This window comes from Lingula anatina, chromosome 1 (genome assembly GCF_051362555.1).
Source record: "Lingula anatina isolate TDL-2025a chromosome 1, LinAna3.0, whole genome shotgun sequence".
In the NCBI taxonomy this organism is placed as follows: Eukaryota; Metazoa; Brachiopoda; class Lingulata; order Lingulida; family Lingulidae; genus Lingula; species Lingula anatina.
In genome coordinates, this window is record NC_141767.1 from 59,013,434 (window position 1) to 59,028,667 (window position 15,234).

General features: G+C 33.9%; 2 protein-coding genes across 7 annotated transcripts in view; both read left to right on the forward strand.

The window, feature by feature from the left end:
* The window catches only part of LOC106154681 (nucleoside hydrolase), a 10,201-nt gene extending 4,327 nt beyond the window's left edge, over positions 1-5,874 (forward strand). For 2 of the 4 annotated variants that reach the window (XM_087018547.1, XM_013529124.2), the window contains exons 4-6: positions 2,699-2,815; positions 3,660-3,796; positions 4,114-5,874. In XM_087018547.1, coding sequence (XP_086874673.1) covers positions 2,699-2,815; positions 3,660-3,796; positions 4,114-4,440 — 581 coding nt within the window. In that variant the 3' untranslated portion in view covers positions 4,441-5,874. The remainder of the gene's footprint in view (positions 1-2,698; positions 2,816-3,659; positions 3,797-4,113) is intronic. The other 2 variants (XM_013529122.3, XM_013529123.3) reach the window with 2 other exon arrangements.
* Positions 5,875-6,724: 850 nt separating this feature from the next.
* LOC106154691 (P2X purinoceptor 4) lies at positions 6,725-14,658 on the forward strand. Of its 3 annotated transcripts, XM_013529140.2 has the most exons (12): positions 6,725-7,084; positions 8,608-8,764; positions 9,007-9,078; positions 9,849-9,918; positions 10,235-10,319; positions 10,551-10,637; positions 10,929-11,073; positions 11,586-11,713; positions 12,292-12,448; positions 12,598-12,702; positions 13,025-13,036; positions 13,822-14,658. In XM_013529140.2, the coding sequence occupies exons 1-12, from the start codon at positions 6,849-6,851 to the stop codon at positions 13,915-13,917; spliced, it is 1,350 nt and encodes a 449-aa protein (XP_013384594.2). In that variant the 5' UTR covers positions 6,725-6,848; the 3' UTR covers positions 13,918-14,658. The 3 variants fall into 3 exon arrangements, with proteins under 3 accessions (XP_013384594.2, XP_013384595.2, XP_086857105.1); XM_013529141.2 differs by lacking the exon at positions 13,025-13,036; XM_087000979.1 differs by lacking the exon at positions 10,551-10,637.
* Positions 14,659-15,234: the final 576 nt, after the last annotated feature.

Sequence of the window (15,234 nt, forward strand, 5' to 3'; positions counted from 1 at the left end):
TATATCTCAGAAAACTGACAGAGGTAGGCTCATAGTTGCTATTGAACTTAAATAGGAAAGCATATACTGGCAATCTTACTGTGACCTTGAAATTGACCTTTGACTTACTTTTTTTGATGAACTGTATTTTGCATGTTTTCTGGCCTTTATATCTCCAAAATTGGCAAAGAAATGCCCATAGTTACTATTGAACTTGAATAGGAAGTCTTATACTGTGACCTTGAAATTGACTTTTGACCTTCTTTTTCACCATGAACTAAACATTGCATATTTTCTTGCCCCTCATATCTTCAAAACTAGCAGATATATGCCCAGTGTTGCCCCTTGGTTTTCTTTTTTATCAGCAAATATGCAACACTGGTAATACAGTTTTTTTTTTTTTTTTTTTTTTTTTTTTTTTTTTTTTTTTTTGGATATTTTGAGAATTCTTGTTTATTGCATTTTATGGAGCTTGTCAAGCACAAGACTGGTAGTGGTGTCCCTTTTTTTTCGGTTTTCCATACGAATGAGCTTACTCCAGCTGGTGGTACAATATCCAGAGGCGGTATCGCCTCTCTGATCCTCTAGTTTTTAACTTGGACATAATGATGTTATTATGTCCAAGTTTTTAATGATTGAAGTCAGTTCTTATAAACAGGCAGAGGTGGTTGGTTAGAAAACTATGAAATGCAAGAAGGTGACCAACACAGGCTTTTCTACATGACACAGATAAATGGGCAATTCATAATTATTTTAAAGGTGGTTTATAGTATTCTTTTGAGCATTAAATTTGTACTACGGCACAATTGTTTGGTGAATTTCATGTTTTAACTTTTTGCCCCTCAGTTATGCTCATTTTTAAACACAACATTTTAATAAAAGTGTCAAACAAGGGTACAGCGCAAGTGACATCAAGTGCCCCATAATAATGAATTTACATTGTGCCTGAGATGCTATTTTCAATCTACAAATGGCTTCCTATGTTGCTTCATATATTCTTGAGGTATGATAAATTTCATGCCAATACTGCAACTGGGTAGAACTAGAAAAAGTGTCATTGTTTTAATCTATCAGATCTATCAAAATTTTTTTTTAATTTACATCTGCATGCCCCCTGCTTATGAGTGTACAGAACACCCCTAGTAAAGTATAGTAAAGTATAGTTCATTGACAACAAATATATTTAATCTTAGATAAAATGGTAGCTTAAATGTTGTGTGAATGTTTGCTGAAGATATCAGATGGGTATGTATTATAGAGCAGACATTCATGAATTCCTGATTCACTTTATTGATAATTAGTACCACCAGCGTGTACGCTGGCGGTACTCATGGTTTTAGTCCCGACCCCCCTCGTCCGGCTCCGTTGGCTCCGCCGGCTCCGCGTACTGGCGCCGGATACAAGTCACCGTTACCGCTTCTCCTCCTAGACCACAAGGACCCCAGTCTCCATCTCTTGGATTTAGGTCACATATAACCTCAACTTGAACACCCAGGTTTTTTTGTCTCAGTCGGTGCATTGACCTGGGCGTGACGCTCGTTGAAATGCACCCTTGTCTAAATTTTTGAAAATTCAATACCAATTATCTACCCTACGGAAGGAATTATGGGAAAAATTTCTACAGACGGCTTTCCAAAAGTCATATGTGTAGATTACAAATATGCCCTTGGATTTGACCTTTGACCTTTATTCCAAGGCCAAAGGGGCCAAAATTTAAAAAAAAAAAACAAATTTTTTACGAAAAAAAAATTATTTGCACTGTAATTCAGACACTACACAGACTTAACCAATAATATTATGGGAAAGTGTTACCCTTTGGGTCATCTTTCAACTCCGTAAATTTGGGGTCAATCAGTGCATTTTCACGGGAGTAGCGGCCATAAGATACCGAAACTGAAAACTGTCTCTAATTCGGAAACCGTTAATGCTAGAGACCCATTCTTTTTTGCATTTTGTAGAGCATGTAAAGCCCAACATTGAATGTGGTCTCCGTTTTTTTGTATTTCATACGGTTTTCGTGCTATGCTGTATTAAAAAGTACATTGTGGTGGCACATTATTGTAACTCAGAATTGTAACATATAGTCCCTTATATCTCCAAAACTGGCAGAGATAGGTCAATAGTTATAGTTCAAGTTGAATAGGAAGTCATTTACTGGTAATCTAAATGTGACCTTGAAATTGACCTTTGACCTACTTTTCACCATGAACTGAACTTTGCAAATTTGTGTTCCCTTTTATCTCCAAAACTGGCAGAGATAGGTCCATAGTTACTATTGAACTTGAATAGGAAGTCATATACTGGCAATCTAAGTGTGTCTTTGAAATTGACCTTTTACCTACTTTTCATCCTGATTTGACTTGAATAGGAAGTCATATACTGGCAATAAACTGTGACTTTAAAATTGACCTTTGACCTACTTTTTATGATGAACTGAATTTTGATTGTACCATTTTTGGTTATATATTTTTTGCATATTTTGAGAATTCTTGTTGATTGCATTTTTTAGAGCTTGTCAAGCATAAGACTGGTGGTGGTGTCTCTTTTTTTTTTGGGGGGGGGGGGGCGGGGTCCATATGAATGCGCTTGCTCCAGCTGGTGGTACTATATCAGGAGGCGGTATCGCCTCTCTGATCCTCTAGTTTGGTATGGAAGCAAGTAGTTTCTAAAATCTATTGACTAAATTAATTTTTAAACATTTGACACATTTGTTTTTTAGGTGAAATCACACTAGTCACACTAGCTCCTTTGACCAATATTGCAGTTGCTTTGAGATTAGAACACAACTTCACAAAAAAGCTGAAAGAACTCTTCATAATGGGTGGAAACATTGAAGGTAAATGCCACTAAATTTCATTGATTAGCAGACTTATACTTCACCATATATTAAAAGGCCAGTCCATGGGATTTTCTTACCAAAATGAATTGTTAGAGGTTTTTCCCAGGCATTTGAAAGTCCCTGGCAGCCATATGCACATCCTGTAAAGCTTCTTGTATTTCCCAAAGAGAATAAAAATGGAATAAAGCATTGAACCCAAGTGCAAGGAGGGGGCAGGCAATTATTCCTGAGTATGAGAAAATTTCTCTATAAACCAGGAAAATTTATTTTGCTTAAAAAATCCATTGTTTGGTGAATATGAGTTTACATAGACATACTAAGTCAGAAACATCACAAATTCAAAACCGTTGGAAAAAAATGTTTATGGTTCCCATTGTAATTTTGAAGGTCCTGAAGAACAATAATCACACCTTCATGTTTTATACCTCACTGGGGTACAGTAAAAAAGGGTTTTCTTTATTATCGCAGCCAAGGAACAGGCTACAGAAGGTTATGTTTTTGGTTCTGTTTGTCTGTAATCAAAATAATTGAAAAGTTAAGGACAGATTTTGATGAAATTTTCAGGACGGATCAAAAGTGGGCTAGATTTTTGTTGATAATTAATTAATTAATTAGTTCATTGATTAAGAATGAGAATTGAACTAATTAATTAATTTATTAATAATTAAAGATAATTGAAAATAGCTAATTAATTTGTTGATTAATAAATAATTATTAATTCTTTAATTAGTCAATCAGAATTGAGCTTTCTTGGCTGAGTTCTCTCAATCTTGGCTTTTTTAGTGTTTATAAATTTTTTTTTTTTTATCTACTTTTAAAGAAATGTAGCTATTTGTTTCAGGTGTGGGGAATGTGACTACTAGTGCAGAGTTCAACTTCTGTACTGATCCAGAGGCAGCCAACGTGGTGCTGAATGAAGTTAGCTGTCCAACCTACTTGGTGGGTTGGGAAGTCTGCTTGAGACATGCTCAAAACTGGGTGAGGATTATTAAGTTTAAATCAATTGTGCAAAAATGTGGATGTATAGAGCTGTTTAGAAAGTATATACTGCACTATATGAATATAGTTTCTACTGCAATGATTTTGGATTTTATGCTTTTCAAGCTTTGTTTGGCCTCTTTAATTTGCATGCCAAATTTATTTGGTCTTGAAATCTTCGGGCAGTAAGTCTCAAAAAGTTGTTAATATTGAGTGTTTATCTTTAAGAAAAAAAAAGGGAGTGATGCACTAGGAGTTTTCATTTAAAGGCTAATTCATCATCATTGAAATGAGAATGAAATATGTTTTGCTTCAAGGACTGGTATGAAAAGGTCATAGAACGAGAGACAAAGAAGGCCAAATTTGTGGAATCCATCATGAGAAGTACCAGGGAGCGTAATAAGAATGTGATAAAAAGACCATTCCACTCCTGTGACAGTCTTGCCATGGCAGTGGCCTTAAGACCAGACAAAATCGAAGAGTCAGCTCTCCACTACTGTACTGTTGAATGCCGTGGAGAACTGACCAGGGGGCAGATGGTCATTGATCACAGAGGATTATTAAAAAAAGATAAAAAGATAAAAGTTGTGACAAAATTTGATGTCAGAATTTTCCGCGAGCTATATGAAGCTCTTTTCAATTGACTACTGTAGTTAGGTACATTTTGCTTCTACGTAAGAACGTTTTTGAAGTCTGCCCATCTCCTTTAGTCTATTGAGATTTCACTAGGTATGAAATGTGTATGACCATTTTCATTAATCATTTCGAAATTCCACCAGTTTACTTAACTGTAGATAAATACTCAACCACAATTATGTTAAACTGATTTTTCAAGGATGATTAACTAACAGGGCAATTCTAAAAATTCTGCCATTTGAATTATTTCTACATCTGAAAACCATTTCATTTTAAAATTCACCAAATGCTTGATTACAAAATAAACTCAAATACATGAGGGTTATGGATGTAAAAATTAATATGTATTTTAAGAAAGCATGTTGAACCAAGTGATTCAGGTTCACAAATCTTTGATTCTGTACTGCCATATTCCATAGCAGTTTGGTTTGTTTGTGCTAAGTATAGCAAAAAAAGAACCAAATTTGCCCTATGATTGTTACAAGGGCACCTGATTGTACTGACAGACCGCAATTATGTCTTTTCATCTGGTTTAAGTATACCCTGTAAAGTCACTTGGGAATTAAGACATTTCCATTTAATACATCTAGTTACAACAAAATTTTAATTACAAGTTTGATCAGTGATCCTCATAATGTTAAGCCTACCTATCTCGCTATATCTTATCATTGGCACTGAAATATAAACCAGTCACCAATGCATTTCAAATAGTATTTCAAAGTATGACAAGACAGTGTGGTTATAAACTGTGTACTCCTAGTATTTGAGTTTTCTATTCTGTTGGACTTGAGATGGGAGTAATTGAATTTTTTTTCGAATATGACACAGTGCAGTATTTCTGCATTAGGGGTTACAAAATTGGAGTCCTCAGACGTGTGTTCCAGTTTGCAGCTCTTCTATTTATACTTATGTAAGTTAATTGTGTAGCATGATGTCTAAAAGCATATTAACATACCAAAAAATTAATGATAATTATCTACTGTGGTTAGTATGTCAGCGATTATTCTATTCACATAATTTTGAGTAAATCCCATTGTTAAGCCTTTGATAATAGATACATGTCTATCAATGAAAACTGGGGTAGATTACTGCTACAGAGAAATTAATGTTATTTCAGTTGAAACTTGGATACAACACCAAGGATATACATTATATCAAAAGCTTATTTATATCACAAACTTATTGTCTCAAAAACTTTATGAATATATTTTAGTCACGTTTCATGCCTTTTAATTCATTGAAAATACGGTATATTCAAACTTATTTTTTCAGAATTTGTAAAGTCGTCTTCCTCCCAATCGTAATATATATATATATATATATATATATATATATATATATATATATATATATATATATATATATAGCTAGCTAGCTAGCTGTTGTAAGCCTGTGTGCAGTATTTGAATGTTGAAAAGTTGTACATTATAATTTAAGTAATATATAATAAATGCATTGATCACAAAACTGTCTTTAATTTAGATACTGAGTACTTGTAATTTTGGGACAAGCCTGACAAAATCAGTCTTCATCATTTGGAAACCTATATACATGTGAAATTTATGTAAAGCAGAGACTGAAAACCAATGCTGTGGTGAGGGAAAGAGCATTAGGTGGTAGTTTTCTGTGGCAGGCAGTCTTGGAACATCATAAATTACTTTCAGAGGTCACTGAAAACGCTCTCTACTGTCAGCATGCCTCTGCCTCCAGTATCGACAAAGCATGTTGATAGCTGAGAGGTGAGCATCAAATCTTCTATGCAACTTGGGGTATTTTGCTGATTCTTTAAGTAAAAGGTCTGGTAGTAGACTGGTACACAACCTCAGAATTATGGTCATAAAAATTGACCTGAAATGTATGTTAAAATACATTTTCTGACATATGACACAAATCATTTGTTTCACACAAACCATATAAGATTCAAGCTTCTTTGAAATAATACAAATTAATTATGTAATTACACATATTTTATAACTGTTCCATACTGTATAATATATGACATTATTTTTGTATTACTATTGATTTTTTAAAGCTATGAAACGGTAAAGTGCGCGAACTACTGGGGCAAGTCAAAATTATGAAAATATAACACAAAATTAGAGTATCCCTGACGTGACTCAAATGTTCACTTTTTCTGGAATGACCTAACAACCCTATCAACGACGCGGTTGGGCCAAACAAGAAGTTACAACTTCTTGGGCCAAAGTGGGCTTTTTCTAAGCTAAAGGGGGAGGGGCGCATTACTGTAAGAATCACGTGAGTTGTTACTATTTTGAGACTACTGGTTACATTTGGAACTTTTGTTGGCATGGACTGTGCGTAGTAAAAATGATTTGGTTTTTAAAGCATCAACAAGATGAAAGGCCAAATTACTTTTGGTGTGTTATTATGTAAATTGTTTTAGTATCCTCAGTTAATGACAGAGAAAGCAAGACATGTCATTCCAGGCTGTCGGATATTAATCTCAATTATAGTTGTGATCGACATCAACAAGCAAGGAAGGATGTCATGTGCGACGTGTTGCGGGTATTTGAAAGGGGCGTTAGTCTCGTTCTTTGAATATGACACGCCCAAAATAGTCCACATAAAGAGCAAGAAAGTCGGGTTATTAAATCGAACCGTGCAATTAGCTGTTATTTTATATATTGTGATGTAAGTATTGGTGCCCGTGCACATAGTCTGACACACATGTACTGTACTGTACTTGTATGCGTCATACCGGGTACAGTACTTGGTAATATATACTCAGTGCATGTATGTACCGCTGCCGATGCTTTAGGTACTGTTACTCTGGTACATCAGTATATGGTGTTTATCAGAATAAAAGAAAGCGCTCATGCATGGTTAGAGTTGTATATGCTGTTTAAGTTGGGTTGCTTTAAATCATGACGCCATGGAACACTTGTTATTAAATCACTTTCACTTAATGTATTTTAGTAACTGATCAAAAGACGAAATTTTTGGGAAAATTTCAGAAATATTTTCTTATATATTGCCATTCACTCTTGCAAGTAAACCATGGTCCAATAAAAAAACGATGGGCAGTGGTTGAATAAACCCACTTACTTCATGGTCACTCTGATCAGGGCAAAGATTGCACAATGTCCCTAAATTGTGCATTACAGCACAATACACTTGAAAAATTAATCCAGTCACAAGTAAATTAACATGGGAAATGGTCAAACAAAATAGGGTGATATAAAAGTGAAATATATTACTAGGTAATTAATTTTGTTGATAAAACTAAACAAATCAGCACAATTTGTTTATATCGTCAGGTTGGCTGGCTTGTTGGGGAGTGGGTCTTCGAATCTTGGCCTGTAGTAAACAATGCCAAGAGGAGCAGCTCGCCAACATGACTGCCGTCTCAACAATATACAAGTCTCGCCAATTTCTTTAAGTTATATCAAAAAAATTAATAACTCACATATATTTTCCTTTTTATCATCCTATTTTGTTAGAAATGACCATTTCCTTTGTTTAATTGCAACTGGACACTTTTTTCAAGTGTATTGCGCTGCTTTGCCATGCATTGCACAATTTAGGAACACTGAAGATTGCCTTGATCTTGTCATTCATACTTCCTATTGATTTCATTAAAAAGTTAACATATGAACAATATGGCAGGAGTATATAGGTTGCCCAAATTGCTATGCTGTTCAAAATCATCATTTCCCTATTAAAAGAAATATTTCCATTTAAAAAAATGCATTAATATTTCGATCAGCAAATTCAATATCACAGGCAAATGCACACAGCAAGGAAGAAAAGCAGATTACTAGTACAGTTGTTTATTTTCACATGTTAAATAACCTGCAAAATATAGTGAATTGTCCATTTACCAGTACACTTAAAACAATATTTGTCTTTGTTCATTTTGTTGAATATTTTATCATTGCAATGAATACAACAATCTCCCCCTTAGACAGTTTCTTTTTCAATCCCATTTACACCAGCTGGCATCTAAGGTACCGATAAAGATTTACCACTCCTCTCTGTCATGAACTGCGTGTTGAATGGTTCCCTCAGTTGTTTCAGTTCTGCACCCACGGCATGTTGTCATGTGTACCTTCCATACACCAGATACGTACAGACTGTATTTTACATGGCCGCATCACAGCTGGTATCAGTGGATTAAAAAGGGGACTTATCCATATATGTTTTTATTGTTTCAGATGGGTTATTGTTATAAAAAAAGGTTACCAAGATACTGACATACCAATCAGTGCAGCTACAACAAAACTTAAAGGTGTAGACTTCACAAATATCACTAAGGTACCCTCAATAGGTGCCAGAATATGGGATGTGGCGGACTATGTCATTCCACCCCAGGTACAGTTATAATTTTAATTTTTGAAGGCTGGGCAGCTAAAATGATTTCAAAGAATCAGGTCTCTTGTTAAATGTGTTATCAGTGCCATTGTTATTGACAGTTATTGTTATTATTGTTAATTCAGTTCTAACTGGTATGAAAAAATCTTGATAAAGGAAAAACCAGTAAAACAATATCATTGTTTGGTTTCAAAATAAAGCTTTACCAAATCTGTGTACTAGTATTTTGGTGATTTTTTCAGGAAAAAGATGCTTTTTTTGTGATGACCAACATGATTATCACTCCTAACCAAACACAAGGGGTCTGTGGAGAGGTAAGATTTTCAATTGTTCTCAGTCAAATTGAAACACCTTCTACTTAAAGATAATTTATGGTGAAAATTACAAATTTTAAGTGAATAAGATCTAGAAACAACAATCAAATGGGCATTTAAAGGGATTGTTAAAAACTTTGACTACAGTCAGTAATACTAGTATACAATTGTAGCAGCTGGGCAGCTCCTATGGCAGTCATTGGTCTTGGAACCACAGTTCTTATTTTAGGGTCCTGACTCCAATAAAATGCAAATCTGGTAAACCTTTTACCATTCTGCTCAAAGAGCAGATACCAAAGATGCAGGTCTAGAATTGTTTTAAATTGCAAAGAAACTCCAGGATATAAGGATACTAACCAGGGATGACTTAGTTCCATTTAACTTAAAGATCTGAAAAAAAAAGACTGGTTGCAGCTCTAGGATGTTCCTGCTGTTACAGCAGTAGAACACAGTGTACCATCATTAAAAGGGATTGTCATCATCTCAGATTTAGTTGGATACTCATGTAAAATGAAAATGCAAGGAGTGAATGTTACTGTTTACTTAACTTCAGCAAAAATGTGATCTTTAAAACTTTGTCAATAATTTGTTTTTATATGGTTCAATATCAATAGGAAAGTGCTCACCAAATGCTAGAAAATTGTGAAAAACACCCAGAAAATTTGTCAATTTTGTTTCTTCCTTCACTTCTTGCAATTCCAATTCACACATTTGCATGCCCAATGATAATTGTATGTAGATTATTCAGCACAGCTGTTGTATGTCTGTAGGACCCTGAACTTGCACCATGCACTGATGATTCAGAATGTACAAAAGATATGCCAGTTCCTGTGGGAAGTGGTAAGTTCAGGTTTTAGTGACTTTTCATTGTAGACATATCAGCTACTGCATAAATTCATCCAAACTCTAAGTTGCAAATACTGGAGCAAATACTGAAGTAAAAGAATCTTGGTTAAATCATTCACTGTATTGGGTTTGAATACTTTAATTCATATTAGATCCCACCAATCAGTTATAACCAAAGCTTCTTCTTTAAGATAATTTAAATTAGCACTTCTAGCAGTGATTGCAAAACTTAGCGCATAAAATTTTTTAATCATATGATACTTTATTTATTTGAAAAGGTATTATGGATGTAATATTTCTTGTTCCCTAGGTGTTATGACTGGAGTGTGTAACAAGGCTACAAATTCCTGTGAAATCCATGCTTGGTGTCCTGTAGAGATAGATGAACCACCTCTGTAAGTTCCTTACTGTACAGAAGATGTTCATTGGCAATGTCTAAGTTTCCTTTGTGAGGATGATTATACGTATACAAATACACATGCATACACTTATTTGTTTGAAAACTTGTAATTTACTGTTATTTTCTTGAAAAACCTATATGTAATGACTTATAATTATATAGATTGTTGAGAGCTGAAAATTATGAAACATTTGTTTTATTCAGCATCATATCTGTGTTTTTCCAGGAAGGATTCCCCTGTTTTAACAGACTCCAAAGACTTCACTGTTCTCATCAAGAATTATGTTTATTTTCCAAAATTTAATGTCAGAAGGTACTAAAAAACCTAGAGTCATAAGCTAGTGTTTTGATCCAAACTGTTGTACAATTCATTGCAAACATTTAAAGTTATTTCATTAAGGATTTTTGATGCAGGATGAGCTTACTAGTGTTGAAACAATTATTGGTGTAATTAAATGAAGTTATTTTATAAAAATTTGAATTTATTCATGCATTGATATTTGATTACAAGATAACTCTTTTTTTAAAAAAAGACAGATTAGCAATTTTCAGCAGAGTATAGCATACATCCATCATTTATTTAAAATCGCTATTGTCTTCTTAGACGAAACATTCCAGATTGGATTAAAAAGGACAAATATCTGTCCAAATGCCGCTGGAGTCGGGATAAAGATCCCTACTGCCCAATCTTTAGACTGGAAGACCTTATTTCTGCAGCTGGAGAAGACTATCTTGTCATGGCATACAAGGTGCAGTTATAGTGTTCTGCTTTGGTCAGCCTGCACTACCAATAAATAATCTACCAGTACATATGGTTCAGTACTTTCTACTTAGGTCCATCCATCTACATCCATCCATCCATCAGGTCAATACATTGACATGCCTCCTCTTGTTTTCACCATCTTTTCTGTATTCTACTCACACCAGGAGGAGGTGTGTAAAGCTGATTGGTTTCGGTAAAAGTCCCTGCAAAGTTGGATAGATCTATGTAGAATGATAGTTTCATTGGGAATTAGCCTTAAGTCTTCATATCTATCCTAAATTAGACCTTTCATGTTTTTGTTTTTGATAAAACCCCTCAAAAAAAGTATTTGATGTTAATAGATATTTCCCCCTGAAATATCAGGAGGATATAGCTGCCCAAATGAATCGTGATTTGTTTAGAACTAAGGTATTTAATAAGAGATTCTCTTTAAATGCAGGGATGGGTTAAGCAATGGTTTATAAGTAAAAAAAGCTTTTATATGTCTTTTCATGGTAGGGTGGTGTAATTGATATCAACATCAATTGGGACTGTAACCTAGACTATGCAGAGACTAACTGCAGACCAACATACACCATCTCCAGGGTGGATAAAAATGAAACAGTTTCACCTGGTTGGAATTTCAGGTAAATTGAAAAATGAATTTAAAGGTATTTAGCAAGATTTCTTTGTGAAGTAGGTAAACTTTAAAATGAGTAACTCTGTAGGAAAATTCAAATAGGTAGAATGTATTCCTGTATAGACTACTGACTAATGAGATCATTGTTTCATATTAGTATGTGTGAAAGAGATATAAAGCAACTTTAAATACATCTCATTTTTGTTGAACTTTTTCATCGCTTGTTCGTTTGTATATTTCCTACTCTGCACACTGTATGTCATTGTTTGTCCATTAATCTACCGCTGGTTTGTCTTCATGAAAGTATAGATCAGCCTGGATTTAAATTTAATTGTACCCGCAACATAATCAAGTTAACAGAATAGGTGTTACCCTGTTTGGTTTCACTGTCAAACATCCCCTTGGTTGTTACATTACAACTGTATATGTAGGATGCAGTTTGTGGGAACATTTAGTCATCATGTTGGGACTGCCCTGCTCGATCTTGAGAACTGGGCAACTATATAATAGTGCTGAAAAAAGTTTATAAAATGAACATGCAAAATTATTTTTCTTTGTTTTCTCATATAACTTCTATTGTTTCAGGTATGCAGATTTTTATGTTGTAGACGGTGTGAATACAAGAACATTGTACAAGGCCTATGGTATACGATTTATCATCACTATTACTGGAAAAGCTGGCAAGTTCAACATAGTCCCTATGCTTCTCAACATTGGTGCTGGGTTAGGATTGTTAACACTGGTGAGCTTATGTGTTTTCATCCCAAGCAAAAAGCCATAGTTGATGTTTTAGTTTTAGAGTAATATAAGTTAAAAGTGGGACTATGTCAATTAAGGTATGGAATTTCATTTCCATTTGTTTAACTACATGTTTATTGTTTTGGGTTTCAGTCTACAGTGCTAAGTGACATAGTGGTTCTTTATTTCCTGAAGTATCGTAGTTTCTACCGTGAGAAAAAATATCAGAATGTAGACGAAATGGATGTCTCATATCAGGTGTGTATGGAGAACATTTCCTATAGACAAATAATAAGTAATTGAAGTCTTTTTTTAAATATTTTTCTGAACAAGGGTTTCATTGATTACTCAGTACTTCCTTTTTCTTTTCTTTATAATTTGGTAATTTTTTTCAATGGAAGGGCTTATTTTGGTGAAGGTTTTACTTGATTTACTATTTGTAAAATGAAAAATCATAGATGAAAGTCTGTCTTTTTTAGAGTTGTTACCTACTCAATAAATTTTAAAGTACCAGATTAGCAATCAACGTGTGATCACACAAAAAGGTCATTGATTAAATTTGTTCTTGCTTTTATCACAGGTTCTATCACCGGTAAGATATGGTAGATGGTCTGATGAATTTCTTTTATAGATGTTTCCACTACTCTAGACACCTCATTCTTTGTTTTGTATCTATTACAATCTTGGCAGCTGTTTTGATTACATGTTGCTACTTCCACTTGAAGAATAATTAACCTGACCACTTTCAGATACTTTTTTTCTGAAATTTGGTAAAGGCATATTTTAATGAGGATTTTATTTATGGAATAATTTTTTTTTTTTTATTTTACATCCTTGTTTTATTTACTAACAAATGTACTGTAGTTTAAGTTCCCTAATTGTGCAGCATGACTCCCAGAATTGTGCATGGTTGGATAAATATCAGTGGTAATCTAGCTAAATCACAGGAATAAAGAAATAGTTAAATTCATCCATTGAAAAAAATGTGTTAACCTAAAGTATGTGTCTCTTTATATGTATATGTTTGGCAAAGATATTCCTGGGCATTGAAAGAATCAAGTTGGAAGTAGCAAAATATTTTATTTGTTCATTAATATATAGCAATGCACCCTCTAGCATGATGCCTTATATCTGTATATAGAAGACTAACAAAGCTCAAATTATATTTTATATACTGCACACCCATGGTGCTATCAGTGTTCAAAAAGTTTTGATGGTTATAGTAACTTTGTTGTAAAATCAGTGTCTTATTTAAATTAACTAGGTTAACCCACAGTGTGCTTTATCATTTGTTTATTGGTACTAGTCATCCTTTTATTATATAAAAATTAGAATAAGCATGATATTTTATGGATTTTACTTTTTCTTTGTGTTCAGGAGCTGGAAGGAAAAGACTTTGGTGAACCAGATCCAACCAACAGTGTTAGACATCGACCTTTAGGTTCCAATGCAAATAATGATTCAGATACATAGCCTACAAAATTATCCATAAAAAGGATCTAGAAAAAAATCCAATTATGAATCATTTTGCTTTTTTGACTAAGTAATATATTCCTTGTTATAACAAAAAGCACTGAGATTGATTTTTATTAGCATATATGGTTCAATAGGACTGTCATATATAATTTTATTTTGATACACTAAATCCACTTTGGTTTACTACTGATATATGTACAGTACTGTAGATCAATCATATCAGATTTGTGCTGCTAACTTAAATTTTTACAATATTTCCTAAATCCAGAAAAAGGTGATCATTAATATAGTAATACACATTGCAATATAACTGTGAAATCATTCTAAATATATATGGTCATATTGGAACATTAGATTGCACGTGTGAGTATGTGTGTGTGTGCACGCACAATTATTATTGCATTTGAACCTTATTAACTTTGAACTCTTCATTATTTTTCGAAGTAACTGCATTTTGAGACCTGTTTATTTATTTATTTATTTATTATTTATTTATTTATTTATTTATTTATTTTGCAAATTTCCTAGTATAAAAAAATTGATCATGCAGAAAGTATCTATATCTAATTCAACAAATATACATGTAAAAAGTGAGTGGCTTTTCAGTTTCTTTGCTTAATTCTTGTCAGTGCCATACCCTGTTGTTTAATTAAGGAAGTGGTATTATTCAAATCTTTATATTTCATATGTTGTAAAAGGTATTTTATGGTACGTGTTAATAAAAAGTTATTGATAAAATGTTGTTTGTTTTATTGTACCACCAGTGTTAGCGCTGGCGGTACACATGGTTTCGGTCCCGTCCGGATCGTTCCGCCGGCTCCGCCGGACGGCTACCGTTACCACTTCTCCTCCTAGACGGTAAGGGCCCCCGTACCCATCTCATGGATTTAGGTCACCTTTAATCTCAACTCGTTCCACGTAAAATTTGGGCTTTGTCGGTATTGGGGTCTGGGTGTGGCACTCATTACAATGCACCCTTGTCTAAAAATGGCAAAATTAAATGCTAATTATCTACCCTACGGAAGGAGTTATGGGAAAAATTTCTATAGATGGCTTTCCAAAAGTCATATGTGTAGATTTCAAATATACCCTTGGATTTGACCTTTCACCTTTACTTCAAGGTCAAATGGGCCAAAATTTTCAAAAAAATGAAATTTTTTACGAAAATAATTTTTTTTGCCCTGTTATTCAGACACTACACAGACTTAACCAATAATATTATTGGAAAGTGTTACCCTTCAGGTCATCTTTCATCTCCATGAATTTGGGGTCAATCGGTGCATTTTCACAGGAGTAGCGGCCATAAGATACCGA